The sequence below is a fragment of the Calliopsis andreniformis genome, chromosome 9 (assembly GCF_051401765.1).
Source record: "Calliopsis andreniformis isolate RMS-2024a chromosome 9, iyCalAndr_principal, whole genome shotgun sequence".
In the NCBI taxonomy this organism is placed as follows: Eukaryota; Metazoa; Arthropoda; class Insecta; order Hymenoptera; family Andrenidae; genus Calliopsis; species Calliopsis andreniformis.
The window spans coordinates 18,007,284-18,034,501 of record NC_135070.1 but is presented as its reverse complement, the minus strand read 5'-3'; the positions used below and the strand labels follow the sequence as shown (position 1 = coordinate 18,034,501).

The 27,218-nt window shown below is 45.5% G+C and overlaps 1 protein-coding gene across 1 annotated transcript; it reads left to right on the top strand.

Annotated features, from left to right (window-relative positions):
- The first annotated feature begins 722 nt into the window (after positions 1-722).
- On the top strand, positions 723-23,757 carry LOC143182898 (uncharacterized). The gene is made up of 2 exons (XM_076384217.1): positions 723-1,004; positions 23,603-23,757. The coding sequence occupies exons 1-2, from the start codon at positions 723-725 to the stop codon at positions 23,615-23,617; spliced, it is 297 nt and encodes a 98-aa protein (XP_076240332.1). The 3' UTR covers positions 23,618-23,757.
- The last annotated feature ends 3,461 nt before the right edge of the window (positions 23,758-27,218 follow it).

Here is a 27,218-nt window from a genome sequence, read left to right as displayed (position 1 = left end):
TAGCTGCACCGTTTGACGGAAGAATTAACGTCGATCCGAGTTCAACCTTCCGGCTAAAGGACTTCTTGAGAGGACGTCCTCTGGCCAGTTTATTTGTGCCATTGGTGGGGATTGATGGTCGTTCAGGGAGGAAGAAGAGACTTTTACGCGGCAGACAGGGGTGAGCGATCGCTGCTGCTTGTTATGAGTTGGTTCGAGCACTAGCAAGTGGTAGAAGAGGATTCTACAGGGACAGATTTCCGGGTGGTCCATCTGCGTTATTGGTGAGGATTAGTGATCGCTTCGGGAGAAGATAGAGACTCTTCTATGTGATTGATACGCGTGAATGATCGCTGGGTGCGAGTGAAAAGAGGATCTACTGGGAGTACAGTCGACTAAATCCTGCGCAGTTTATCTGTGCCACTTATAGTGACAAGACAAAGAGGCTCTTCCGTAGAAAGAGGTGAACTATCGCTGATTCGGATTGGATTCCACGAGGAAAAGGCAAGGAAGATCTTACGAAAGACGCAAACAGCTTATCCTATTATTAGAACCTGTCCTTTCGATGAGACAGAGAATTATGAATTCTTGCTAGTGAAAGTAGCAAGTGTGAAAGGATCATAAAGACTTTGAACCAGTTCCATTTACACTACTGTCAAGTATTATCTTCAAGGGCCATTGTTATGCCCTCGCGTAGGTGTCCTCGTTCCTCAGCACGCGTCGTTTAAACACGTGAGTCAAGGATGGATCACGTGCACGTGAAGTCGAGGTCCTCCTCGAAGAGCAACCCAACGAAAATGGCGTGCGAGAAGGCGTCCAGGCGACTCAGGACGATCCTGGTGAAGGCGTCCCGTCTTGGCGTCTCAACGACAGAGGTCGCCAAGCTGCCCAGCGCCAAGAAGCTCATCCCCCAGAGGGATCACGGATGGAAGTTGGCGGTGTTCCTCTTGCTGATGTTCGGAGGCGGCGTGATCGTCGCGCTAGCCTGCACCGCGAGGAAAGGCTGCTCCAAGCTGGAGGAAATCGTAAGTAGGATTCCCAGTGAATTCTCTCGTCGAAGACGTCAGTTTCTCGAGCCAAATTTTTCTGAAGTCCTTCAGGGCTACTGAGTGACTGGGTAGTTAAGCTGGGCTTCCTCGAGGGTCAGAAACCGACGTCTTCGCCGAAATATCTTCAGATTTGCATACACTCGACGATGGTAGTAATGAGATGCAAAGTGACTGGGGATGTTAGCTATACCTTTGTTCGGGGAAGTTGCAAACAATTTTCCAATCGAACTTTGAGCAGTTGCAAGAGGCTTTCGGGATATTAGATGCTAGTAGACGAGTGTCAGTTTTCAAAAATAGTCGGCTTTACAAAGATTATTATTTTTTGGGTTGGTTATACATGAAGATTAAATATTGCAAGGACTTGTAGTGAGGAATAATAATAGCAGCGGGAGATTTTAATACAATTTTTAGTGAGATATCGTATATTTGATGGGAATAGTATGCTATGCCGTGCAGACATTTAAACTGTAATAACAATTAATAATAATGGACGCATTATTCTTGTAAATATGGTCAGGAAATCACGTCTCATTATTCATAATGTTTGAAGCTTTAATGCTTTAAAGGAGCACTAGTACAGACATGCGTTTATTGAGCCAACAATGTTCTTCTCGGCATTCTCTATTGTTCCCTGTCTAATAGACCTGACATTCCGAGGCACATTGTATATATTTCATTTTAAGCTGTAATAGAAACTTTTCTGACAAAATCAAGTAACTGTTAGACCAGGCCCACCATAGTTAGCTTTAAATTCCTTTGTTACTTAGCCAAGTTATACATACTAATGAGTCGAATTAGGCGCCTGCGGTTACCCAGGCTCTCCTAAATAGGAAAAAGTAGCAAAGGTATATAAAGGCAAAGCGTACGAGGGTCCAGAGAAATTTGAAAGTCTAGCTGCAGGGAATTCGTTATGTGCGTCCTTCTACTCCGGTGTAGAGACTCTGTTACATCACAAAGCAACAAATATTCATAGAAGTAAGGGGGGTTCTTATATCTAAGGACTTCAAAGGGTCCTTCATTGCCCGATAGCGTAACTTTGTTAAGCAAATTTTTCCTTCACATTCACGATTTCAGAGATGTTGAGATAACAGGTGGCAGTTCATTTATACTGCAAAATTGTAGCATTTGGTCGGAAAACAATAGCAAAAATCCATAAACTTGGTTTTTGGATTTTTAATAAAAAAAGAAACTTCAAATAATCTCTTGTCTAGTAACTCTCTAACACGCTAAGCTGTTATCAATAGTGGTTGCAGTATAAAAATAACAATAACCATAACTCAAGAACAAGGTCAAGCAAACTAAATATTTACATGAACTCTTCTTCATTTGCGTGACCTCTGTCAACCACTAACCAAGGTCACATACGTTATGAACCCCTATATATCTACTGCCAGTCAGCTTCCTTTTTTCCCCAAGTGATAAATCACAGTCGATAATCTCCAACCTAAAAAGAATGAGCAAAATTTCCGGATTAACTTAATCCTACACAGAAAAACAAAAGTCACCGCTAACTCCAAGCCACAACATCACGCGGTCCAGCGTTCGAAATCCCCCTGCCAACAATCCAAGCCAAACAACTCCAATCTCAGTGACCCCATCAAACTATAATCACGAACCTAACGTAGTCGCGAGTGAATCTCCCTCTCCAAGGGAGACACCGCAATCAAGCGCGCCCTTTCGCATGACGACACATTGGTTTTTGCACCCCTTCCATCGTGCACAAACTTTCTACTCGTAGTTGTTCACAGTACAAGGTGGTAGGTACTGCGTGCATGCGCGGAATATCGACTGGGGTGGCAGAGTACGAGACAGAGAAAGGCTGAAGACGAGGAAGTAAGACAGAGTCTCAGGCAAGGCGTCAGAGTCTCTCTTGGAGGACAAGAAACAGAGCAAGGGAAGGACACATAGAGAGAGAGAAAGAGGGGGGTGGGGGTGATAGAGAAGGAGGGGGGAGGAGAAGGGTGAGCCATGTTAACGATGTTTCGTGTAGAGAGAAGGCCGGGCGCTGAAATTACAGATCAAGGGGTTTCTAAACAATTACGCTGTCGGCAGGAGGTCAGGCCGAACAGCGTGAGGTTAGAGGTTACGGCTCGCAGGAGCCGAGGCTTGCGGCCTGCGGCTGGTTGCGGACGAGGGTCGAGGCTAACAGGAAGTGCTCTCTCACCGCTGGCCAATGGCCGGGTGGCTACATCGCCGGCTGCCGGAGAAGCACCGCTACTCCTATCCTCTGATATTCCCCCAGGAACAGTGTTCCATTGTCCCTTCGGGGCGAAGCGAGATAGATAGGCGGAGAAGAGGAGAAATTCGGAGGTCGAGGATAAGAGTGGAAGGTAGTGGGCCAGGAGTGTTGCAACATACCGTTTCTCCTTCTCCTCGCTCTTTCTCCCGCTCTGCCCCATAAGCTATACACGGTTACCGGCGTCGATCGATCGGTCGCAATAACCGCAACTTGGAAAGTTCCCCCTTTGAATCGTCGACAGGATTGGTAGCGATTTTCACTGACGTGGCACGAAGCCCATCCGTGATCATCGGCCAACCGACTGATTGGCGGTCAGAAACATTGCCCCCGGCCTCGTCGAAACCTTTCCGCGCGTTACCGAGCCACCTTCGGTATTCTCCTTTCGCCCTCAGACGATTACGTCGTCGTTACCTCCCCTCGCCTTGGGGGTGCTGCCCGCTCTGGACACCATCCCCCTCCTCGGGCCTCGATTCGAACGACCGACGCGTCCTGATGGCCTGAGAGCAGGAAACACACCGTGGACCAGAGCCCCTTTGATGTTAGCAAGCAGATCGGGTCTCTGGGCCATCGTTTATATACAGCTTGTTAACGCTATCTCTGTGTACGCTTGATGGACGCGGATGCATATTCGGTTAGACGAGGCCGAGATATAGGGCGTCGGTGGTGGACCATAAAATGTAAAGCAGCACGATCAAAGAGTTACCGGGGCTGGTGTTGGTTGATGGGAAGGATACTAGAGATCCGAGTGACCTTAAAAAGCCGATGATGCGTTATTGATTACACTAGAGTAGGTTTTGGATTTCAATTAGGTCCGTGTGTGCTTTAAATAAGGATTACAGAGCGATCGATATGTTAATCGAGCAGAAGATGTTGAGTTATTTGAAACTGCGTCTATGTTCGAATGGAGGACTTGTAATTCGATAGGAAAAATCAATATACTGGTACAAAAATAGTAACTATTCTATTGATACGCATGCAGAATTTCCTGTGGGAATAGATTTTCTAACAAAACATCAGAGGATACGTGTCATGGGAATGCAAAATAATGGCTATGTTTTGACGCGTACCATACATGATAAAAAACAATGTCAACGATGGGATAGAGATTGGAAAGAGAGATCGAAAAATATTTTATAAATCTCCTGAATATCGCCAGTTTTTTATTACAGAAATATAAAAAAGTTAATTACCTGATGGCTTTGCAAATTATACGTTAACTAAAACTTACCTACTCAAAAATGCAGAGATATTCCATCGAATTTAGAACGATGTTCAATTTTAATAAAATACTGCCTGAAAAATCCAACAAAATTTTCCGATTAAGCTCATACAATAGTAGAAGAATTGTGCAACAGTCTCTCTCGGTAAGCGTCAAATATCTCCTCTATCGAGGACTCGGAAATAATCCCGACAATTTACAGAAGAATGCGAAAATCTCGCAGTTACGCAAGCTAGGAGAAACAGGGACGCCTTTGCGCGTAAGAAGAGAAGTATCAAGCTCTGGGAATTACGTAATGCAAGTAGCGATGGCAACGAAACAATGGCAACGGAGGTTCTCTCCGCGGTTGCATTTCCTGCTGGCGATTCGACGCTGAAAATCCACGTCTACGCCGTCAAATCCCATCACGGGGACGGCATAAATTTCTCCGTCGGCTGAACCCCAACCTCCCTCTTCATTCCCTTCCCATAATGTAGCCCCGTGGATACCTTCTCGCAATGTCACGACTCGTTCCCATTCCCGCAGTCGTGTCACACAGAGATCAGACATTTATGATTCCGTTCGTTCCTCACCATGCGTGTAGAACGCATCAGCTCGTCGTTCTGACCGATGCACACCCACGCGCATGGTTATTTGCAGTGGTGGGAACGGTTAGGTTTGCTGAGTCGCGATAATTCGTCCAGGCGCGAATGTATATTCCCTTTTTTTAATTGGACGTTCTCGAGCGAAAAATTTGCTGCGAGATTTGGAACAGTGGTCAATTAGGGTAGAGGAGTAGAGGGGGACTTTGTGTCAGGTGGGTGGATATAAAGTACCATCGATTGGGAGAAAATTTGTGTAGTGAACGAAAGAATTGAGTTTGAATAGAGTGCACGGACGGCTCACTTGATTCTGGTCCAATGTGCATGTAGACACGAATTTACATCTGCATGTGTGATAACTTCACATTAGCGACTGTAATCTACTGATGTCAAACGATAATGTGGGGGCCTCTGCTAATTTTGTGACGCCAAATTGTGAGCGATATATTTGTCGTGCAAACTGTAACGAGTAAACAACTTTATAAATTTGAAAATTTGAAAATTTGAAAATTTAAAAATTTAAAAATTGATATTCAAACCCGAAAACGAGCTACATTGGTGTGGAGTATGTAAGAGAAGAGAAACAGAAGGCGAAAAGATAAAATAGGTAGATAGAATGTCGAATAAAAACAAGGACGAGGAGCGCTATAAAGTGAAGAAAAATATGAATAAAGAGCAATTTCAGACGAGTGTCTAACAAAAATTAAACTTGAGAGGCATCTCTATTAAAAAAATAAACTACCAGACATCTTACTACTAAAAATATTGAGTTGCAAGAAACAAAAGTTGGTTGCCATAAAACTGGATTACTCGAAGAACTCCTACATTCTTCTGTACCTCATCTCATCCACTTTTCTATCTGACGTTTATATCGAAGAATACTAGTGACATAACACATAAAAAAAAAAAATTCGAAAAAATATGAAGGAAATAAACCGTAAGTAATAACGGGGTACCAAAAATCTCGTCCCACCCTCGGGACGGCTTAATGATCAATGACACGAACCACTGTGCGCGTTCTCGCGTGTAGACTCGTTAGAGAAGACAGGTGGCATCCACGCTGTCCGAGCGTAACATGCGAATCAACTAGAAATCACCCGATTCCGTGGACAGATTCACACAGGCCAGCACAATTTCGAGGTAACCTTCGGACAGCTGTATGGGATTGTCCGTCAGTCGTGTCATGAATATGATCCAGCCAGCACGACACATCGGATTTGTCTCTGCGACTTCTAATTAATTAATGCATTAATTTACCGTCACCCGCTACGATCGTTTGGCTTCCTCGCTTCGAGTTAATCAAGAGGAAGCTAGAAGAAGGGGAACGACCGAGTCCAATTTTGCTAATGTACTCGTTGTGTCGGGATTTCGGTGAGGTTGGGTTTATTGTGCGGATGCCTGTAGCACTACTTTTCCACGAATCGACTAGTGAAGATGCAATGCGCGACTTGGCCGTGCAGTCAAATAGAGCGGTGGCTGTGGAAATTCATTACCCAGGAACTTTGGAATTTCTGGATACCTTGTACCCTGGCTCCACGGCCGACCCAAAGAGTCATCAATCAAACATGACCACAGGAGTTCACACAGTTCGGCGGACAGGACGTACGGGGTGTCCTGGTTTAATCTTTCCAGGCGATTATCTCTGTATCTAGTGGTTGTTTCGAGGAGGATTTTAAATCCAATTTACTGTATTTCAAGAGAACTGACCCCCGGGACACTTTTAGTTAAGCGTTTCATGTGGGTCATCTATTAAATCTAGGGATACATGAAGGGAAGATGGTAAAAATCGCAATAAAAGAAGGACTATCTATTCGAAAAAAATTGCCTGAGATAATGACTCCCAAATATGAAACTATAACGCTCCACGTACAAAGTCAAAAGAAATAGCAAAGAACTTACCTGTGCTTCAGCAGTATCAGTACCAAACAGCTACGATCAGCATAAACAGCATCAATCTCCTCCCATGGGCTTCGGATTACCAGAAGTTGCACCAAATGCGCTTTATTCAGCTCACTGGCTTAAAAACGGAGAAGATAATGGAGACACAAAGGGCGGAATTAGAACTGGGACATGGAGGTCGAGTGGCGGAAAGAATCTCGTTGGCCTCTGCAGAGGGGAGGATCCACGCGACCTTGTTTCGTTTCCTGTCACAAGCTGGAGGATCCTGGCTGACGGGGAGGCTAGAAAAACGAATGAAAATGGAGAAATGCTCTCGAACGAGCCACGTCGATCCGATTACCGCGCGACTTGTGGACGGGTGTCGCTGGCCATTAGCGGGAACTCGAATTTCAAATCCCGTTTCCGTGATTACCGCGCCGGAAGCGAGTCGGTGAAAGAGAAGGAAGAGGATGGGGCCGCCCTAAGGGAAGGGCGACGAATCTGTGGCAGTGGGTGATAGTACCAGAGGCGTTTCCCCGCAGTGGCCCGAAAAGTCGTGCCTCCGAATGTCAATTCGTTCCCGACGCTGGGACATCCGACGCCCACGCGGTCTGCCGCGACCACAGGATTATCAATCGGAACCCTAGGGATGGAATTTGCTCCGTTTGTCAAAATTTCGGGGTAATAACTCGCTGAACGAAGAAATCGTATCGGCCAATTCTCTGGAGTTCAGCACGATGGAAACTTCGCCCTATAAATTTTCATCCCAAAGTTGTAAAACGTTTTACTCCGGCTCCGCGAGTACCTGCTGTAAGATAGAATTAAACATCCACCGTCGAGGCAAGCGTTCCAAGGAATCTCCGTCGATTCGAATACATCGATTCATAACAGGGATCTCGGTTCCCCACCTCCGCAACGGGCGACTCATCGTCGTCCTTACCCTCCCCAGGGCGAGAGGGGCGCGCGAAATTCAGCAGGATAAAGGGCAACGCGATTCCATCCGAGATTGGCCGCGCAACAAAACGATATTCGATTCGATCCCGGCGTTCAGCATACGCCTACACTCGGTTTTAAGGCGGAGGATCTGCGATTGTCTCGGGGAATATCGAACAGTCGCCCTATCAGGCGGGCTGCCGGTGTAACAGCTGCTGTATTCTGGATCAGCGAATAAAAAGGCGGCTGCTGGAGGAAAGAAGGGAAAGCGGCAGAGAAAGAGAAAAGGAACCGAAGTATAAGAGGAGGGAGGGAGGGAAGGATGGAGGTAGAGGAACGGAACTGTCGAGAGGCCTCGACGCTGAGAAAACATCGACGCTGCATTTACGTAGGGAATATTCCTGGGTAACCGTGCATCTCTAGGAAGCGTATGCAGTCGGAGGAAGGGTGGAGGTTGGAAGGGGGGTAGGTGGCACGGGGTGGGAGATGGAGGCGAGAGAAGAGGGGCAGGAGGATACGATACCGGTCTACGGCAGCTTGCTGGCAGCTATATCAGGTTACGCTCTAGCGCCCATCCACCCATTCGACCCATCCACCTCCATCCATCCCCCCAACCCCCTCGACTCACTCTTTCACCACCCGTGTGCTCTCCTCCTTCCCTACGTCTCTCTCGTTTTCTATTTACGCTCCTCCACTCGCCTCCTCCTCTTTGCTCTTCACCTTTTATGTCACCGAGTCCCGACATTATCGCGGAACACTGCATGCTACCAACACCGCCGACTACAGGATCGTTCAGCGTCGCATTATAGTCGATACACGGGCCGCCGCGTGGATTTCGCGCCGATATGATTCCCCGCCGCGATGGATGGCTGCTCCTCTCGCGCCCGGTACTCTGTCGGCCGCGCGAATTTATTGAATGGGAGTTTATGCTCGCGGGCGACAGCCATTTTTGAATATCGAAGACTCTCGGTGACCTGAATGTATCGATCGTCGAGATTTGTTTGCCTCTGAGGACGAGGGGATCCGGGTTTCGAGCTTGATCCGGGAATGGATGATCCCTTTTCTACCCGAAACTCGCGGGGTTGCTATCAACAATTTTTCTTTGTTTCTTGTTGTAAGATTATTTTTATATAGGAATACGGTGTATGAGATTACTCCTTTGTACAGAGATGTTTTAATAATACAATTTTTTAGCTTTAGTCTCTCTAGTTAATTAAATTTCAAGTTTCGAAAAATTTCAGTAGTATTAAGTAATATTGATAATAGCAGTAGTATGTGTCAATGCGAGGCCGCCATGCAAAAATAGGTCCTGTATGATTGGAGTATGATTGAGAAATTCGAGGGTATAGAAGTGTGAGCTAGCGTCAATGCATCGATTGAAATTGTGGTTTATAACTTTGTAGAAGGACTGCACTTTGTACCACAGAGGTTGGTTTAAGGGAAATAACTCCGTCTCTGATCAGCCAAAGTAGCTGGTCCCAGCAATTTCTCTAACGCTCATCCATCAACGCACGCGAACTCCGTCGACCGCTGATGCAAGCAGAAGTTTGAAACAACCTGTAGAATTCATTTTCTCTCATCTTCCTAGTTTGAATCTAACTCTTCGCGGCAGAAGTCTCAACAAGACGGAGTAGGACAATTTGCTAACTCTCAGTCGAGAAGTTACGCCACAGCTCTCGACACGAGCGTTCCGGAATCCACTTTAAACAAGCCAAAAGGTGGGCGGTTAAAAAAACAGAGGAGCGCTATTCAAGAAGTCGGACACCGAGATTAAAATTGATTACGCGACCCTTCGTTTCCAACGGAGCGTAAACTCGTATAATTTGATAATATCGCGGACGACCGAATGAATAGTAAAATAGCGGGTTCGCGCAGAATCCATTACCGCAATTCACTCCTGCTAGTTATGAAATATTCTTACCACCACCGCGGTCCGTTGCGAATGCTGCGAAAACGGGAATTCGGTTCGCGCGTCTCCACGTCAAGCCGCTCACGAGCTGATGAAAGCCCTCTCTCCTCTGCAAGCTCCTTTTGTTCCTCTTGCGTCTCCCCTCGGTGGAGGTTGTTTCACGAAATTCGCCGAGAATTCATCGTCGACGTACAGGAGATAAATGCAGGAAATAGAATTGCCTCCTTTGCGTGGGAGGAATCGGGGATATCGTCAAACCCGTATTCGCAATGTATTTCTAATTAAAACCGCGAGCGGAACGCGTTCCTCGTTCGAGAACGGTGGAGCTCGTCGATTGTGAAGCTCCTTTACGCTGGTTAATTAGTCTGTCCTTGTCGGGCACTCGTTATGAAGCGTTCTTATCGATGCGATAGTTCCTTTGAAGCCGATACCGTTACCGAACTTCCACCGTTACGGTTTTGTCCTCGCGTTTACTGGAACTTGAGAACTCCATTATCCACTCGCGCCCACCCCCGCTCAGCTGCGAGCATTCCCGAAAACCAAGCTACACCATTGACCGAGATCCTCGAGGAAACTACCTCGAGAATGCCAGCCTCGGGCAAATGGCCTTGAACTCGATTAGATCCCGGAACCCTCAGTATTAGAATCTCTTTTTACACGTCCGCTTTCCGCGTTCTATCCTGGTTATAACTGGTCCGACGCGGTGCTTTTACACCGTTTAATGTACCCCACATTAAGGTTTCGCAACTGGTAATTAGATCACGTAGGTATTCGTTAAGCGTAATCTTGGGTGTCATTTTTGCGTATTGGGCCGCAGGAACGATGGTCTTTAATGAAGTTTGCAGGAGGAATGGATCAGTTACAAGAATTACTGGGGATTATGCAAGATATTAACGAAGATGTAGAGAATTCTTCTTAAAGTATTAGCATTAATAATGCAGTTTTGTCCTTTCGTTTATTACGGCGAGGAAGAAAGCTCTGAGAACTTCTCAAGTAATTTTGAGGTTCAATTAGTAGCAGGGATGATGAATTTTTGTTCTAAGAAGCGTTTCGCGGGAAGGTGGGGCGCAGTTCCATCATCATTAATCTTCTTCTTGTCTTCGCGCCATCGTTTCGTATTCCCAATTATCTTAGTAAATAACCGAGTGCTTGGACTGAGTCATCAATTCTGAGGGATACGTGGGAACTTTGACTATTCGTTGTTCTCGCAACACTCGCTTCGATTACTCATCAAACACGCCGACTACAACCCTCACCCCCTGTAACGCAATTACAAGCTACAAAATACCCATAGAATTCTGAACTTGATTCACCGTTCACATCAACCTACTTCCAGAATACCTCATCCCACAAACTACAGCACAGATTCACAAAAAATCCTCCTCTTACAGTATCACGCGCGAGTCAACCAACTTCGCTAATTACTCCTGCCTCTGATACCCCCCAAACAAGCCATCCTCCCATCGATATTCCCAGAGAAATGTTTTCGACACTCGAGGCATCTCTATGCCACCGATCCATCCATAGGCGTCGATAGAACGGCGAGGTGAGCGTGACGGACAATTTCGTTTTCGCCTGACGAGAGGTCGAAACGAGTCCGGTAACAGCATCGGTGCCAGCAGCCAGCATCGAGCCGATCCACGGTAGGATCTGGCAGCAGCTGCAGCGGCGCCCGTGACTGCAGCTGCATCGAGGTCGACCGTATGCATGGAAGAGAGAAGAGAGGAGTAGAGGCCGCAGAGGCCCCGAGGGACGAAGGAGGTGCGGAGGGGTTGGAGGGGGGAGGAGGAGGGTTCTTGCATCCGGCAGGCAGGGTGCTAGTGCTGACGTGGAGCACCGTGCATGTATTGCAAAATAGAGGCAGAGAACGGCTGATGCAGGGAAGGGTGCAACGCCGATGGAAAAGAGGAAGCTAGGACACGATACGCCAGCGGCACAGACCTGCCACGTGGTCTGACCGTTTTAGAGAGCCTCGCTCGAGATCCACTCTTTTTGGCCCCGTCCACCGGGTGAAAATGGACGGCTGCTTGAAATTATTCTGGAGGCTTGTGACGCGAAGTAGCTGCCTTTTTTATTATCGCGGCTAACAGGGATTTCGTTTGGAGACTTGCCTTCGGATCGACTTTGCTAGAGTGGTCTCTGGGTTGAGGGTGTATTAGCAGAGCCTCGAGTATTCTTTTCGTGGTTCATTAAGGTTTCTGGATTGTTTCAACGTCGAGAGTGTTAAGAAGTGTGGGACAGAGCTTTTTGTGTTGTGAGGAGAATGGTGAATAATCTGTTTGGAACAGATTATATACTGTGCGCAATCTATTTTATCTGCCAGAAAAGCTGTTGAAAGAGTGAGATTGTAAGAAAATTCAGTTATTGAAAATTTGAATATTTGAAAATTTAAATATTTGAAAATTTGAATATTTGAATATTTGAAAATTTTTACATAAAGGTTACGGAAATCGTAATAAATTTTTTCAATGGAAATTTCAATATTCAAACTAACGTTTATTACAGCAGGTTATATACACACATATGTCTGCCCACATAGCGACCCTATCCACTTGACGTATTCATTCAGTAAGGAAATTCTTTTTCCAGGATTTACTATTATTCTTTCATTACGCACAAACTCAAAAAATCCAAATGATTTTCCTGTAAAAAGAAGCGGAAGTTATAACATAATAACTATCTTTTCTCTCCAGAAAGAAATTTCATATTTCTGCTGAAAAAAAAATGTCTGCAGGCAGCATATTTTCAAATTCACACGAATTTGTCGAGTTATTATACAATTACCACGCATCCCAAACAGAGTTCGAGGGTTGTCGTTCAGGCGGTTAATAATTTTCCACGCTTCGAATCAAACTTCCCGATGAAAGTTCGGTCGCGTCTGCCTTGCATTGTGCCGCGTGCTCGGCTCGTTCCAACTTTCGTCCGCCAGGCGACGAGAGTTAATTAATTATCGCGGGCATAGCGTCGCAAGGGCTTTATCGGGATCAGCGACGCGTGTCGCGGCGTCGCGGCGTGAATTCGCGGCCGATTGCGCGGGCCGAAACGAAAACTCAGTGAAGCGAGTGAAACAACAGCGACACGGTCACCGATGTACGCGTAATTACAGGCTGTTCGACTAGTTTCGCCGTCAATTCTACCGATCGGCCATCCAGGGTCGCATTTTCGCTCGATACACGCGCCTGCACACGCGTGAAGCTCGTTTTTCGATTCGCGCAGCACGCTCGAACGCGCATTAAAACTTTTCCCTCCCTCGCCGCTGCTCTCACCGACGGACTGAAGTATTTCGAGGGGAATAAAAACAACCATCAGAAAAAAAACGATTTTCACGAGAATTTCTGTAATTTAACCGCGAGCGAGTTTTCGAGAGGCCGGACGGCTTTCAGGACGAGAGGAATGTCGCGAAGAATGCGATATCGAGGCGCGTTAATTAACCAGGAGGGGATCGTTAGGGGAGCGGCTAACCGAGTAGCGATCCGTTTCATTAAATTCGTTTCGACGAGTCGCTCGGCCGGCCTAAGCGAAATACGATGTATTTAATGTTAGACGGAAAGTTGAGCGATGTCGCGGGGGCGTCAGCTGTGTTGCTTCTGGAACGGGTAACGAGGGAACAGATTGCTGGCTTAATTAACACCCCTCCGCCGAAACTCCGAAATTGCGAATTATGCAAGAAGCACGGAAAAGTGGCGCGAACTCTCCTTTTTCTCCCACCCTCAGGCGAGTTTCTTATTACACCGTTCCGCTGCTTTATCAAGGATTTAAACTTTCATCCCGGGCGAACGGTCGCGCGGAAGCGACTGCCGTCACGATGCACGCACCGTTCGCTCCGTGCCCCGTGAAAAATGAATAAAGGGGTGATGAAACGTCAACATAAGTAGAGAATGGCGCCGCGGAATTATTCATCAAAGAGTCTTGCGACAAAAGTTGTCCTAAGAACGGTTACTCGGGGAAAAGTTCGTTGCAGGAAGTAAACGAGTTAAAATTGATACCGGTACTTGGAATTTCTGCTAGACGGGGACTGAAGTATCACATATTTTAGGCTGTTTCACTTGTTGCAATTGAAGTCAACATTCAGTCAAAGCTCTGGAATAAAACATCCTGTAATAGTTTCCTTCCTTGTGAAACTTTAGTCGAGGGAACTGAGAAATAATTAATGGTTCTTTCGTGACGTTAAAGGAGTGGTTAAATATTACGGTAAATAGTGGAATGAGCTACTATAATTACCTCTAATAACTGGGAGTTGCGAATATGTCCGCAGTACGAACTCTTGGCGCGTGTCTGACCATATACTGGATAATTCTACTTAGGCGGTACTACGAAAGAGTATATTGAAAGAAAGTCGAGTACCACACATTTTTCCCAGTTCAGGGAAGTTTTCATTCATTAACATTCACGGAATAGTATACAGAGTGTTCAACAAGTGCAAGAAATCGAAGAAATTACTTTAACCACGCAGAATCACTGCTCAGATATTCTCCCACCTGTTGTCCAAGACCCTACCTATCTTCATCAAAAACTCGTATTTCCGTGGTCCATTAAAAGATTTCCAAGTACAAACCAACAACTATCGAGAGCTATATTCTTCAAAGCGCTAACAAACTCTCAGAAAATAAAAATTCCATGCATTGGACAGTTTCACAGTCATCGGCTCGCAATACTCCCAATTTCACAAGCCACATATTCCAGCGGCGGACACTAAAAAGCATCAAAAGACCGTGACAGTATGCACGCACGCGTTTCTATCCCCACAGGAAGGGTTCAGGAAGTGCAGAAATCGCAGCGTCAGTGGTTCACGAGTGGTTGATAACGCGGCAGAAGAGACCAGGGGTGGAACAAGAGGACGGCTACAGTAATAACGTGCGCGGATGTAAAGGGAAGCCCAAGAGGAAAGGGAGAACGCGGTCAGAATGGGACAGAGCCGGGGCAGAAATCAGCCGGTGGAAATATTTTAGCGCCACAGGGCGTATCCCTTGATGACAATTCCAGCGCAACCAATCCCGATGGCCCTTTGCCGCAGCACAGTTCTTTTCCAGTGTGCGGCGGCGGCGGCGGCGTCGTGCGCGCGTTCCACGCACGCCTCTGGCCGGAAGCGAAATTTCCGTATTACGCTTCGTGCCCCGATATCGTTCCCTGTTCCTCCCCTGTTCCCGCTCGTTCCTTTGATCAGCGTTCCTCGGGGAAAAGGACGGTTGTCGCGGCCCTTTGTGGAGTTGCCTGAAAGGTTACGCTAGCCGAGATCACTGCATCGATGGCGTGATTCACGGAATGCGAAATTAATATTAAAATATGCGCGGGACTCGCGCGTAATGTTGCCGTCAAATTTATTAACGCGTTCTTATTCCGAGGCAACCCTCTGGCCCCCTCGGTTCGCTGGAAGCAATATTCCTCGTGTCGGGCTCAATACCGATTGTATCGAGCCGCTTTGCTCGGTCAAAAGACACCCGTTGAAGCCCTTTGCGCTGAGGTCCCTTTAGGGATGTTGGATATGTCGCCTTGTCGATTTTGTGACTGTGATTGCGCGCTGAAGCGGTGGTGCAGTCAACGTGTCGGAGGAAATTGGAGTTACGGTGGGTGTAGTGTAAAAGGTTATTGTTCTAACAAGGAAATACTGGGTTTTATACTTTTTCTTGGTTGGTGATCTATGGAGGATGGTCCTAAGGTCGAATAATTTGGGGGTGTATACTTAGAGAAATGAGTTATGACAGGAGCTGTACCTGAGTTGGATTTTCTGAACCGTTCATAGTCATAATTCTCATTGAGATAAGGGATAGAAACAAAAGTATCTTTCACAGAAATCTAAAAAGAACATCTATGTATATATCTTTATCTTGACCTACTTCCTGCAAGATTCATTTGCGGACCTACGTGAATAGCACTCTCTTCTCTTGTTTTACTCATAAGGCTGTCTCCTTTAAAACCACCCACTTCAAGGAAAACTCACTTCAAATAAATCAATTTACAGTGCCCATCGACTTTCAATGCGCATACCTCAAAGAGGAAACCCTAAAGTGAAGAGTACCTTTTATAATTTTATAACCTTTTATAATAACTGAATAAAAGTCAACTGTCTTTCATTCCATCCTCGAAATGAAAGCAAAGTGAATTTATTCATGAGATATAACCCAAACCACCACGAAGTTATTTAATAAAAATAAGAAAACTACACTCTACGAATGTAAACTTTACCGACCTTCGTTTCACTATTCCTCATACATTAAACAAACTGTGATACACCATGACGGCATGGTAGCCCAAACTACTCCATCCCGCGTTAATGCAACATTTGCCCCAGTAAATCAACCCGAGCGATGACACGTAGGCAATCTACGTGGTCTCTTCAGCAAAAATCCCGCCGATTCGTATTCATTTCTGGCCGCGTGCATTTCGTTTACTCGAGAATTTCCCCTGGGGGATTCAGGCACGTGGCCAAGACGCGGACGTCGTCGTTATCGTGGTCGTTCGGGCATATGCCGGTCGAAGACGTCGTGTATTCAGAATATCGATATTCGAATTGGGAGCTCCGCGAAGCGTCTCTCTACGTTTCTTACCTACGCAAGGGCAATACGGCCGCTGCATCGTGCTCCCTATCAATCTGATAGGCGTACCAAGAAACAACCGTGCTCGTTTGTTTATTCCCAATAAATTTTTCCCTCGAGCCGTGCGTCGCGTTGTGCCGTCAGAAGTTGACTGTTTCTTTGAGCTCGAAGTGTTTCCAAGCGAAATTCAGAAGGAGTGGCAACAAGAACGCTACTGAAGTGGCGGGGACAGAGAAGGGGAGAGGAGCAAGTACTAAGCTATCTCTTGTTACATCCGCAAAGCATTCGAGTTGGAAGTTCCGCGACGTCGACGCGTAACGAAGTTAGAAAATAGCCAAGGATAAAAATTGATTATCGAACTCGCTGTCGGTCTCATCTGTCCGGAACACCTTCACCGCGCGCCAGTTTTTATCCGCCCCGAACTTCTCGACCCTGCAACGGCACGTCGTATCGATTCGAAGGGACGGAGTTACTTCCGAACTTGAGATTGCATATTATTGGATTCTATCGACGTCGGTAATATTTCACACTAAACTACAACGACTGCGTTCAAATGTATCAATTTCGGTTTTTCTGCGGCCACGATTTCCGAGCGATATTTGCTTCCTTGTTGGAAACTCGTCCTGGCTTGGAATACTTTTTCTATTGCTGAGGGATATATAGAAATTGGAGGAGGTATTTGACTTCTCGTGTTTGAATTTGTTTCGGGCATTCAGTATGTACTTTTGACTCCAAAGGTACTTTGATTGTAGGGGTAGAATCGACGAATAGTACCCAGAGGTTTTAAAGTTGATTGAATTTTTCATTTTACCATCACCTCTTCTCTTTTTTCCCACCTGTTGTCAAACACAGTGTATGTAAAATTTTCTATTCAGCCTAGGTCACGTGTAACGCCAACTGTATTAAAAAGAAAATAGGTTTTAATAATTACGATACCAACCACGAGTGGTACATCGAAAGTCACTGTTATACTGCACATAACAATTCTCTGCTCGCGTGATTGCACAGTCGTATATACAGTTGTATATTCCCGTTTGCTCGTCGAATCGAAAGAAATGGCTCTGTGACGAAGCTCCATAAAGGAAAGAACGACAGGAAGTACAATCGATCGTGCGACAATTTATTTTTAATTACTGCTTCGCATACATTCCTGCTACGTTTCCGCGGCAGTAAAATTGGTCAATCCTTACTCAGACGTAGCAAAAAATGATTGCTCCGCACGCAACGTTTTAAATCGGCCTTCGTTCAATACCGCGTGCCATGAAAAATCGGTGTGGACGTTGATCGATGCGAAATCAGCCCTTGAACAATCCGAAGAAATTGCTCATTCTACTAACTACATGAAATAATGCAGCAATCAACGGAACAGGATTACATTCTTAACGAAGTTTCGAATACTTCACTCGCGTGCGAATGCGTTCTCTAAAGAGAGTGATTTTGTTAATCGAACAATCGCTTTCAACAACCAAATGGCCGATCTCGTTGAAACTGTTCTTCAATTCTTCGTTACAGTTTCTTTAATTTAATATTTACAATAGAATTCATTCTTTTTTGTTGAATGTTATTTTTTAAGGCCCCAAGTTCCCAAAACGAAGCAAACATCTGAAGTAAATTTTCTTCCGATAACCTCTCAAGAATCCTCGGAATTCTTCACCCTAAATCCACTGCCTAAGCCAGCTCTCAAGAAAGTTCCAAATTCAATTCCGGATCACCCCACGCTAAGTTCCAAGACACCATAGTGGCTCAGGAGTATCAATCCCAGGCAGCAACAAAGCAACTCGGCGAGGATTCAATAAATTTTACCAAGAGAACACCGTTCAAAGGGTTGGAAGTTGGCGGAAAGATCAACAACGCGCTCGAGTGTAAGAGCTCGACTGGGAAGGTTCGTTTCAGCCGCCACGCGATATCAATTTGGGCAATTAAACGCGCCCCAGGGTGTAGCGAATGAACGGCGTTATCTGCGCGATTATATCCGTTAGCAGCCCCTCGGCATTACGACGCGACCCCCATAGACAGGAAACCTCGAGTTGATCGTCGAAACGGCACGCTAGGAACACGCAGTCGCGACAGCCACCGCGGTATCTATTGAGCCTCGTGAAACCTTGTTAGAGGTGAGCACAGTTGGCACTACAATCTCATATCCTGCTAGTCGTACTTGCTGGCGTCGTAGAGATTTGCTTCGGCCAAATGAAACCCTGAGCCGCGTCCGCAAATATCGCAGCCACGCGAGGAAAGATCGCGACAGATTTTCGAGAACGACTGCGAGCGTGCTTCGGAACAGATGGTCGAGGATGATAATTTGGATACGGAGATATGCTAAATTGGAAGAGCGAAAAAAGTAATATATATGTATGCGGTTGAAGTTATTGGTAGATCTATTTGCTCGTCGACGACTGTGTTATAGAAGCGTAAATTGCAGGCCGTTGTGGAGGGTTAAAGAACGTTTTAATTGGAATCAGAGGGATTTGGGAATGATATATATTGAGGAAAATGTGCTGCAGACGGCAGAGGATATTTGAGATAAATTTGTACGGCTCTCGGAAGGCTTCGATGAATATCCCCGAAATAATTATAGTTGCTGAGGAGTATTTCAGTGGAAACTAGAATATTTCTTAAAATAGGCTAATTAAATAAAGTCTGCTAGGTATTCCCAACCTTTCAGTTATAAAGAAAATAGAGTATATCTTTAGATTTCTAAAAGATGTTTATGTTAACCCGGAAATACTGCTTCACATACTACCACAAACAGGTACTCGTTTATCACGCATTAATTGACCAACTAAATATTTTACTAGGATTATCGTCGTTACTCAACGCAATAATTCTGGATTAGAGTTGTCTCTAGTTGAACCGAAATTTAATAAATATGCAGGAGCATGGTCAGAGAATGCAGGGGAAGCTCACGGAATGCGAAAGTTTGTTTATTATCGTCGTCGACTTGGAGTTCCAGGAGCTTTGGCAAAAAATAATGACTCGCGTAGCAAGGAGCCAACGCGTGTCAGAATGTTAAAGTTAATTTTGCGGATAATCGTCGGTGCAATTTACCGAGCGCTCTCCTTCTGTTCTTGGAAAGTAACCGCGGAATCCACAGCGAAATCCACGTAAATTGAGGGGAAGAAATACGGAAGAAGGTAGAACTTGTTCTACTCTGTCGTGAAACTGCGCAATTACTGACCAACTAGACCAAAGTTTAAGCCTCCAGTTACGAATTCGAACAAATTTTAACTAGATGTTCTACAGAAGCGAATGGAATGGAATGTAGCCCTTATCGAAAATGACGATCAAAGTGAAGACACTTTTGTCATTTAGAAGAAGGAAATTGACAGCAGGTCGTTGAAGCGTTATTATTAAATAATGAGATATTTTTACTTGAATAAACTTATATTTGTTTGTACACGGTCAGCGTGTTAGTAAATATAATGCAGAATTCTGATGGGAAATTAGTTCGTGGTTGTACACTTGAGTGTATTTGGCATGGAACATCGTAGAAGCAGAATAAGCACGTTAAAGTTGTAATAAGCGAGTACCAAGAGAATGAAGAAGATAAATGAGTTCGTCAGAACAATCTGAAACGATTCAAGTGAGTAATTCGAGAAGAACAAGAAGACTGTTTCTGCGAGGACCTTTTCTTCAGTCGACAAGATTTTAGAACTGTATCCCTACGGATAATGCAAATAAATAATTGTGACAGAAGAGAGTGCGGAGGACTGTGAAAAGATTAAATCACTGCTTAACAAATGAACCTCGAACATAATTAATCATCATTCTGAATAATTCTCTTCCATCAAATAAGAAATTCAGTTCTTCAATAAAATTCATTTACCCAATTTTCTGAGAAACATCATTCTCTGACATAACAAGACATTTCAGGTTGAGCGATTGCATATGAAAGCCACAAGAAATAATTAATAAGATAAGGTAGTAGAAGATGACAAAATTACTCAGACATGGATGTTTGAAATGTATAATTTAGAAAGATCGAAAAAGCAGTCGACCCTCTAACGAAAAAGTGAATGACCGAACAACATTATCACAGATATACATCATGAAACAAGACTGGACCTGAAGGAAAGTATACATGACAAAAGGTATTATATGTACAAAAAAGCGGCTGCAAGTTGCGCAATCCAATGTGTTCGGCTGCTGATTTTTACGTGCCTGGTGTAATCCATCGGATCCTGCAAGAGTACACGAACCATCCCCAAAGATTTACTGGGAATATTATTTTCACCTACTCAGGGGGCGAAAACACGTCCGACAGGGACCGCTCGAGACAAAGGAAACATGCTCCATCGCTAAAATGATTGCGGCACGGTGATTCATGTTCGGCCACGAGTGGCAGAAACTTCTGTCAAATTTAACACTGCAATATCTTAGAGTGCCCGTATGTATTTTAATGCGATCCTCCCTTCAAAACCGTAGGATGCTACCACTCTGACCGATCTGCATCATTTTTTCACGAGAATCGTGTTGCCTTTGCTCTTCGACCTCTCATGGGGGGTGACAAGATCATGAACGAAGTTCTCCTTCAGGCAGATAGGTGAAAACTAGGAGTGAAGGGGTTGATAGGAACGAAGGGGAAAGTGGTGCGTGTAATCGCGCCCCCTGTCGTTCCTCTGTAATAACCGCACGCTATTAAGGACGGTTGGCTCACGGGACGCAGGGGTGGGTGCGATAGCGAGGGGGCTGGAAGGACCGCTGCGTCCGCCGCAATTAGTTTTACGGCGCTCTCCTTTCCAGCCGAAGCGAGAGAAACCGGGAGACGATGATCAGCCGCTATCACTCTCCCCTTTACAAACTCCCGTCGCATTTTCCACGGCGCTGGGAAATTCAAACACGCGTAACGAAGGTTAATGTCGTGTCTACACCGAGGGAGGCTTATTCTCTCGCCCCCTCTCCCTTTTACCCCTCCAACGTTGCCTGGAATCTGCTTTAAAGGGCGCGGAGAACCTCGTTATGAATTCATGAGTGGGATATGTTGACTTTCGGGGGACTGAATATTTTTTCGTTAAGTTCTCGAGTCTTTGAAGACTCGTTGCCATCTTTGAGAGTGGAGGGTAGGTGCGAGTAAATAATGGGGGTAATTTCAGAGAGCACTTGTTCGGTGTTTGAGAAATTTACTGGCTCACAGCCGATGTGATTTGAGGATTTACATTATAGGAAATGTTGAACTTTGAAATGTTTAATTTAAAAATGTTACACCCCCTCGATCGTCTGTGATACAGGAAACTACTTGTAACTGATTTATTACCTCACAGAAAACATGTAGGTACACGGATCCCTGCTTTCCATGAATGAAAAGTCTCCGAATCCTTTCAATGAATCCTCGAAAGCACACTCCCAACTCGCTAACCTTCACAAATACGTTTCAAGGATCCGCTGGAAACTTTTCTCCAACCCCTCGATCTCTAAACGCTTCGAAATCTCCTCAAAGACCACTATCCTCCAATATCAGAGCGTCGGAAGGCAGCAAAGAGGATTCCTTCGTTTGATTAGCGTCCTCATAAAACATTTATTGACGAGGAGGGTTAAAAAAATTGCGGGAGTCAGAGGATATTTCACGTTGCTGTCGCGATGCTAAATATTTATGTCGATTACGCATTCCAAGCGAGCCCTTTGGCTCGTCCAAGATCAAAAGAATTTCTTTAACTCTCCTTCTCTGATCTTTCATGAAATTACAACCGGACAGAGGGGTGTTGGGAACGAGGGGCTGACGCCCTGAATAAAGGAGCACCGAAATAGAAGCGGACTGAGCTCGCTCGGCTCGTCCGCTGAACCGTCGATGGTTCGACGCGCGTGTACGCGATCATTCCAGCATTTATGGGGGCATTTATATGGGACCACGGGTTATGCCCTGCCTGGGGATAGTTAGAGGCACGATACCATCGGCGGAGGTGGTTCCAATCATTTCCCAATTAGCAGCTGATTGCGTACAGTCCACGGTAGAACTTTGACCCACCGCAGATCGGTTCAGTATGGTTAATTCGGGAATACGGGGAGACGTACTCGATATGCCGGAGGGGGTACACGACACAGGAGGATGCGCCCGGGGGTTGGAGAGGGTATTCGCCACCGTTAATATCTCACGGCGCGAAACGAGCCGGTAGCAATATCGGAGATCGCCGAAATTGCGATCGACCACGGAGATCTTCGTGCCCTGGACGCCAGACGACTATATGGGATTTATGGGATATCGGTTTTTCATTCACACCGTGGGATATGATGTAAAATTAGTCGATGGGCAGATGTATCTATCCTTTTGAAAATTATGATCAACAAATTCGAAGCATTTGATTGATTCAGCGGCTGACGTCGAATGGGACATTCATGACTTGCTTGGATAGACACATGCAGTAGTATAGGATCGGCATATACAGACAGGGTGAATATTTCATGAAGACTATTTAAACTGACATGCTCTTTAGTTTGAAAATCTGTCTGAATTTTCATTCTGCTTTTATATCAGGTTTCAATATTAATTAAGTCTTTTACACCGTAACTTATGTCGATAAACTTTACCTGATTGAAAATTCATCTGTCAGCGCCAGACAGAGGTTCGTTTGTTAAAATTATATAATTACATTAAATATAATTGCAAGTATTACATCACTCATAAAATAATCTATGAAATGGAAAGACAATGTGAAATATTTGTATGGTTAGAATGGTAGAAATTGTTTGAAATTATAATATGTACGAAGAAAACAACGCAATGAATAGAGAACGTGAATTAAATGAATAAAATCTGCAATTTTTGAAAACTTCCCTGCAACCTTTTACCCCTACTTCACTAATACAGAACGTGAATAAATCTCACATTCTTCTACGATTAATTCTAGAACGAAGGTTCTTCTTTCATTGTCAATCAACGGTTTCCCGTTTCGCTGAGCCCACTGCCGCCACTCTCAAGTTCCACTATTCACCGACGAATTACCACACACCGACGGGTGGAAAATTAGTGAGTTCAAAGAGCAGGAATGTTTCGTTGAACGATCGGGAATACCCAGCCCTCGTTAGCGGACATTGTCGCGCGGAATTAGAGCCCGATTTCTCATCGTTCAGCCGCGCTCGGGAGGTCTCTTTAATTCCTGAACAATACGTGGAAGCTGATTCAGAAGTAAAAAAAGGCTGAAACAGAGAGAGGTTGGAGCTAGCGCGCGGTTCACGCACTAGGCGTTTGAACGGTTTTAACAAGAGCCAGGATCGCTGGCGCGCGCGCGCACGCATCCACGCACAGCAGGCCAGGCCATCGTTCATCATTGCGTGTCATTGTGTGTTGCAGAACCTGGCGACCTAGCCGTCGCGACCCATTGTTCCCCGCTGGCCGACAACGAGCGAAGCAACAGCGACAGCAGCAACGACAGCGCGAATGCCAGTGGCAGCGCCGCCAGCAAAAGCTATTCGCTCGAGCACCGCAACCGGCGCGTGTCCACGTTCAGCTGGAGGCATCTCGCCACGCGATCGTCCTACCAGGAATTATTCGGATGCCGTGGAAGCGTCTTCGCTGCCATGGAATCTGTCGATCAGAAAACCGTGGCCGATGAGCAGCGTCGCCTCTCTGTCGGCGTAGAAGCTGAATGTGGAGCGCTCTCTATCGAACAGGACACTGTGATTCTCAAGGAGATTTCTTTTTGGATGATGATTCTAGACTGGGATGATCATTCTAGAGCTGGAGAAAAGTGTGAACAATCCTGAGTTGAGTAGAATCTTATATCCTACGCTTTCTATTGAACAGAGGATTGTGACTCATCAGGAAATGTATTTATGTGGCGATATTTGAGAAAATCACTGAGCTACGTAGAAGCTGAAGATCTACGATCTACGTGTATCAAATACAACATCGTGATTCAATGAGGAATGTATTTAATCAGACAGTGCTTCAGGAGTTTGGGGACGTATTGGACAGCGAACCGTGTTACATCTCTGTGGCGCAGAACCTGGAGATCAGTGGGAAGCTTGCTCTGGTTCCCGAACATGACATCATGATTTATCCAGGAACGCGTTTAATCGGACGAAGCTCCAGTTGAGAGGAAAATCGTAGACAGTGAGTTGTGTCACTTGCTGATGTAGAACCTGAAGATCAACAAGTATCCTAGACTGCCTATCAAACTTAATACCACGATTTAGGAAAAAATATGAATACCAAAGTTATATTAATTTAGATATCAAAAGAAAGTAAAAATTGTATGCTGAAATGATATTATTGTGATATCACAATTCCCCAAGAAATACGCTCAATCAGCTATTCCAAAACTCAAAAACATTTCCAGGATGATATACGTCACAACGTCCCAAGAATACAGAACGCTACATCAACTTGAAGATACCTCGGAGAATAACAACAAATTCTCCTTCACCATCAGAAGTGGTACAAAACACGTTTACTCAGACAGCGATCTTAAAATTCAAGAGTGTCTTCTCGAGCCAAAAATCGCAATGAATCTGGGTTTATCGAGCACACAAGAGCCTCTTCCTGACGCCACGGCTCGCAAGGAAACGCGTTTAATCAAAATGCTAGCACAGCAATCGGGTAGAGTATCCCAGAACGCGACGATCCGCTTTCGTTTCCCTCGAGCACGCAAGAAAGTCCGTTTCCGTTCCCCGCCTTGCGGTTACGCTCGGTCTACTTGGCCTCAGATTTTTCTTCGGGACGAAGTTCCGCGACGCAGAGGAAGTCATGGAGCGGCTGTTACTAGAAGATAAATTAAGGAAGAATAGAACGAGAAGGAAACAAACAGAAGAGGGCGGTCGGGGGTGGAAAGTTCATGAATGCCGCGTCGGGAACGCACGCGTCCTCGCGTGCTCTCCGCGAATTAGAACGGTCTCGTGTATTTGTATCTGTCTTTTCTGACAGGTCAGTTCCCCCAGCTCCGGTAAATCATCGGAATTAGCGCAATTTCGACGTCGAGAGGCCCGGAAGAGTCTCTGTCCCTGCGACTCTTCGCAGTGGATGGGGCTTAATGGACTCGACGGGGATGGACGGGGGTAAATTCGAGGACAGGAATCGGAAAAAAGGGGAGGAAGAACGAGGGCCATTAAAAGGGAGAACGACGTCGAGTTATCTCCGAGGCTGTCTAGTTAAAGAGATCGCAGTAAATCGGACCAGCTCGAGGACAGAAAGACGTTGACGATTTGAATCGAAGCTCGAAAGTTTTTACAGCGGAGTGGAGCGAAGTGACGGTTCGCCGCGGAACAACAAACTTACCGAGTCATGAGAAGGGAACAGACCTCCTCTCTTAAGCGACACGAAACCGTGAACGCTGCCCTCGTAACACGCGTCGTCGCGTGCCGTCGCGAAATTACCGAATCCGAGTCTGCGATTCCGTTTTTCCTACCCTCGTCGCGGTACGCATTGTTACGGGAGAACGAAAAGAGAGCCTATTTAAACGCTCTCGACGATTTATTGCCGCTCGAGGATGCCTGAGTTGGAAAGCTTCGTTTGGATAGGGAAAAGAAACGGCAAAGTCTCCTCTTTCTCCGTTATCCGACTGTTCCTCTCCGTTATCGGGACTTTTAATTAACAGGCGTCGTTCTCGCGGCTCTTTCCAAGGAGAATAGAAACGCTTAACGTCTCCGCCTCGAGGGTGAAGGGTCAACGGGTTATTATTTTTAATCGCCGCGAGCCGAACGACCCTCTCTGCTCGTCCATCCACAGATACACACGCACAGAGGCCACTTTCAGCCCCTCTATTTGGAGCGGCGACGGGAGGAGGGTAAACGAGACTAACGCGCTAACGATGCCAACGTTAATTACCGGCCCGGATAGACCGCCTAATCGTCGAGCGAGTGCACGCGCTAATTACGTGGCCGCCTGCTGATCGAGCGAAATCGCACGGGGCTTGCTGGGAATTCTGGTGTCGCGTTGAATTCCCGGGTTTCTTGCGTTGTTTGTGGCGTTTTTGAGGGATTCTGGATGTGATCGAACTGGTGCGAGATATCAGGCTGCGAGGATGTGGTGAGTTTGCGTTTGGGAGAAAGTCGAAAGGTAGAAGAAATGTGTGGATTTATTTTAAGGGAAAATTAACGTGCGATGAATAATTTTTTATAGGATTGAGGACTTTTGAGTACGCGTAAAAATACAAATAAAGTAAAGTGAATGTCTCGAATGAAAACGTAGGTAATACTTCACAAGTTTCTGATATTCGCTGGGAAATATCTATATTTGGCGGTATCGAACAACTTTCTCAATATTAGAAGGCTGCTTTGTGTTTAAAACAAAACACGCTCAGGAATTCCTGCGGCGATGCAATATTTGGTTAAATATAATATTAACAAGCCGCACAAAAGTACTATTATGAATATGATAATGAGCTACAGTGGTTCTATTTTTCGACTTGTTCCCGCAGTAATTTAATCATTCTCGCCCTCCAATATTAATGAACGTGTAGTGAATCGTACTGGAAAGAGACAGACAAACAATTCCTGCCAATTTTGTACGAAAGCTTCCACCGCGGTTTCCGATCGAGAGAGACCGATAGCGCTGAAACGGAAGCGGTGCCAGATGAGAACACACGTTGCCAAAGAAAGAAAGCTGCTAACGACACGCGTAGCCCGCTCGAAGGGCACGATCCTACCGCTAGATGTAGGTTTATTAACAAAATGTTCAGAGAGAAAATGACAAAAAAAAAAATCAAGAAACATTTAATATTGTAACATTTAGAAGGTTTCTTACATAGCGACCGTGTGGTATTACCACGTGTACGAAATCTAATTCGCTTAAGGACACACGAGACACGGACACACAAGTACATATACACACATACTTACGCATAGATACACACGTGACACTCATTTCGCAGCGATATCCGATATATACATATGTAATTTTGTAAATACACTGGTATAAATGCCGAAAGATAATGCGTTGTGACTGGAGAACGATTTAGCTACGTAACGAA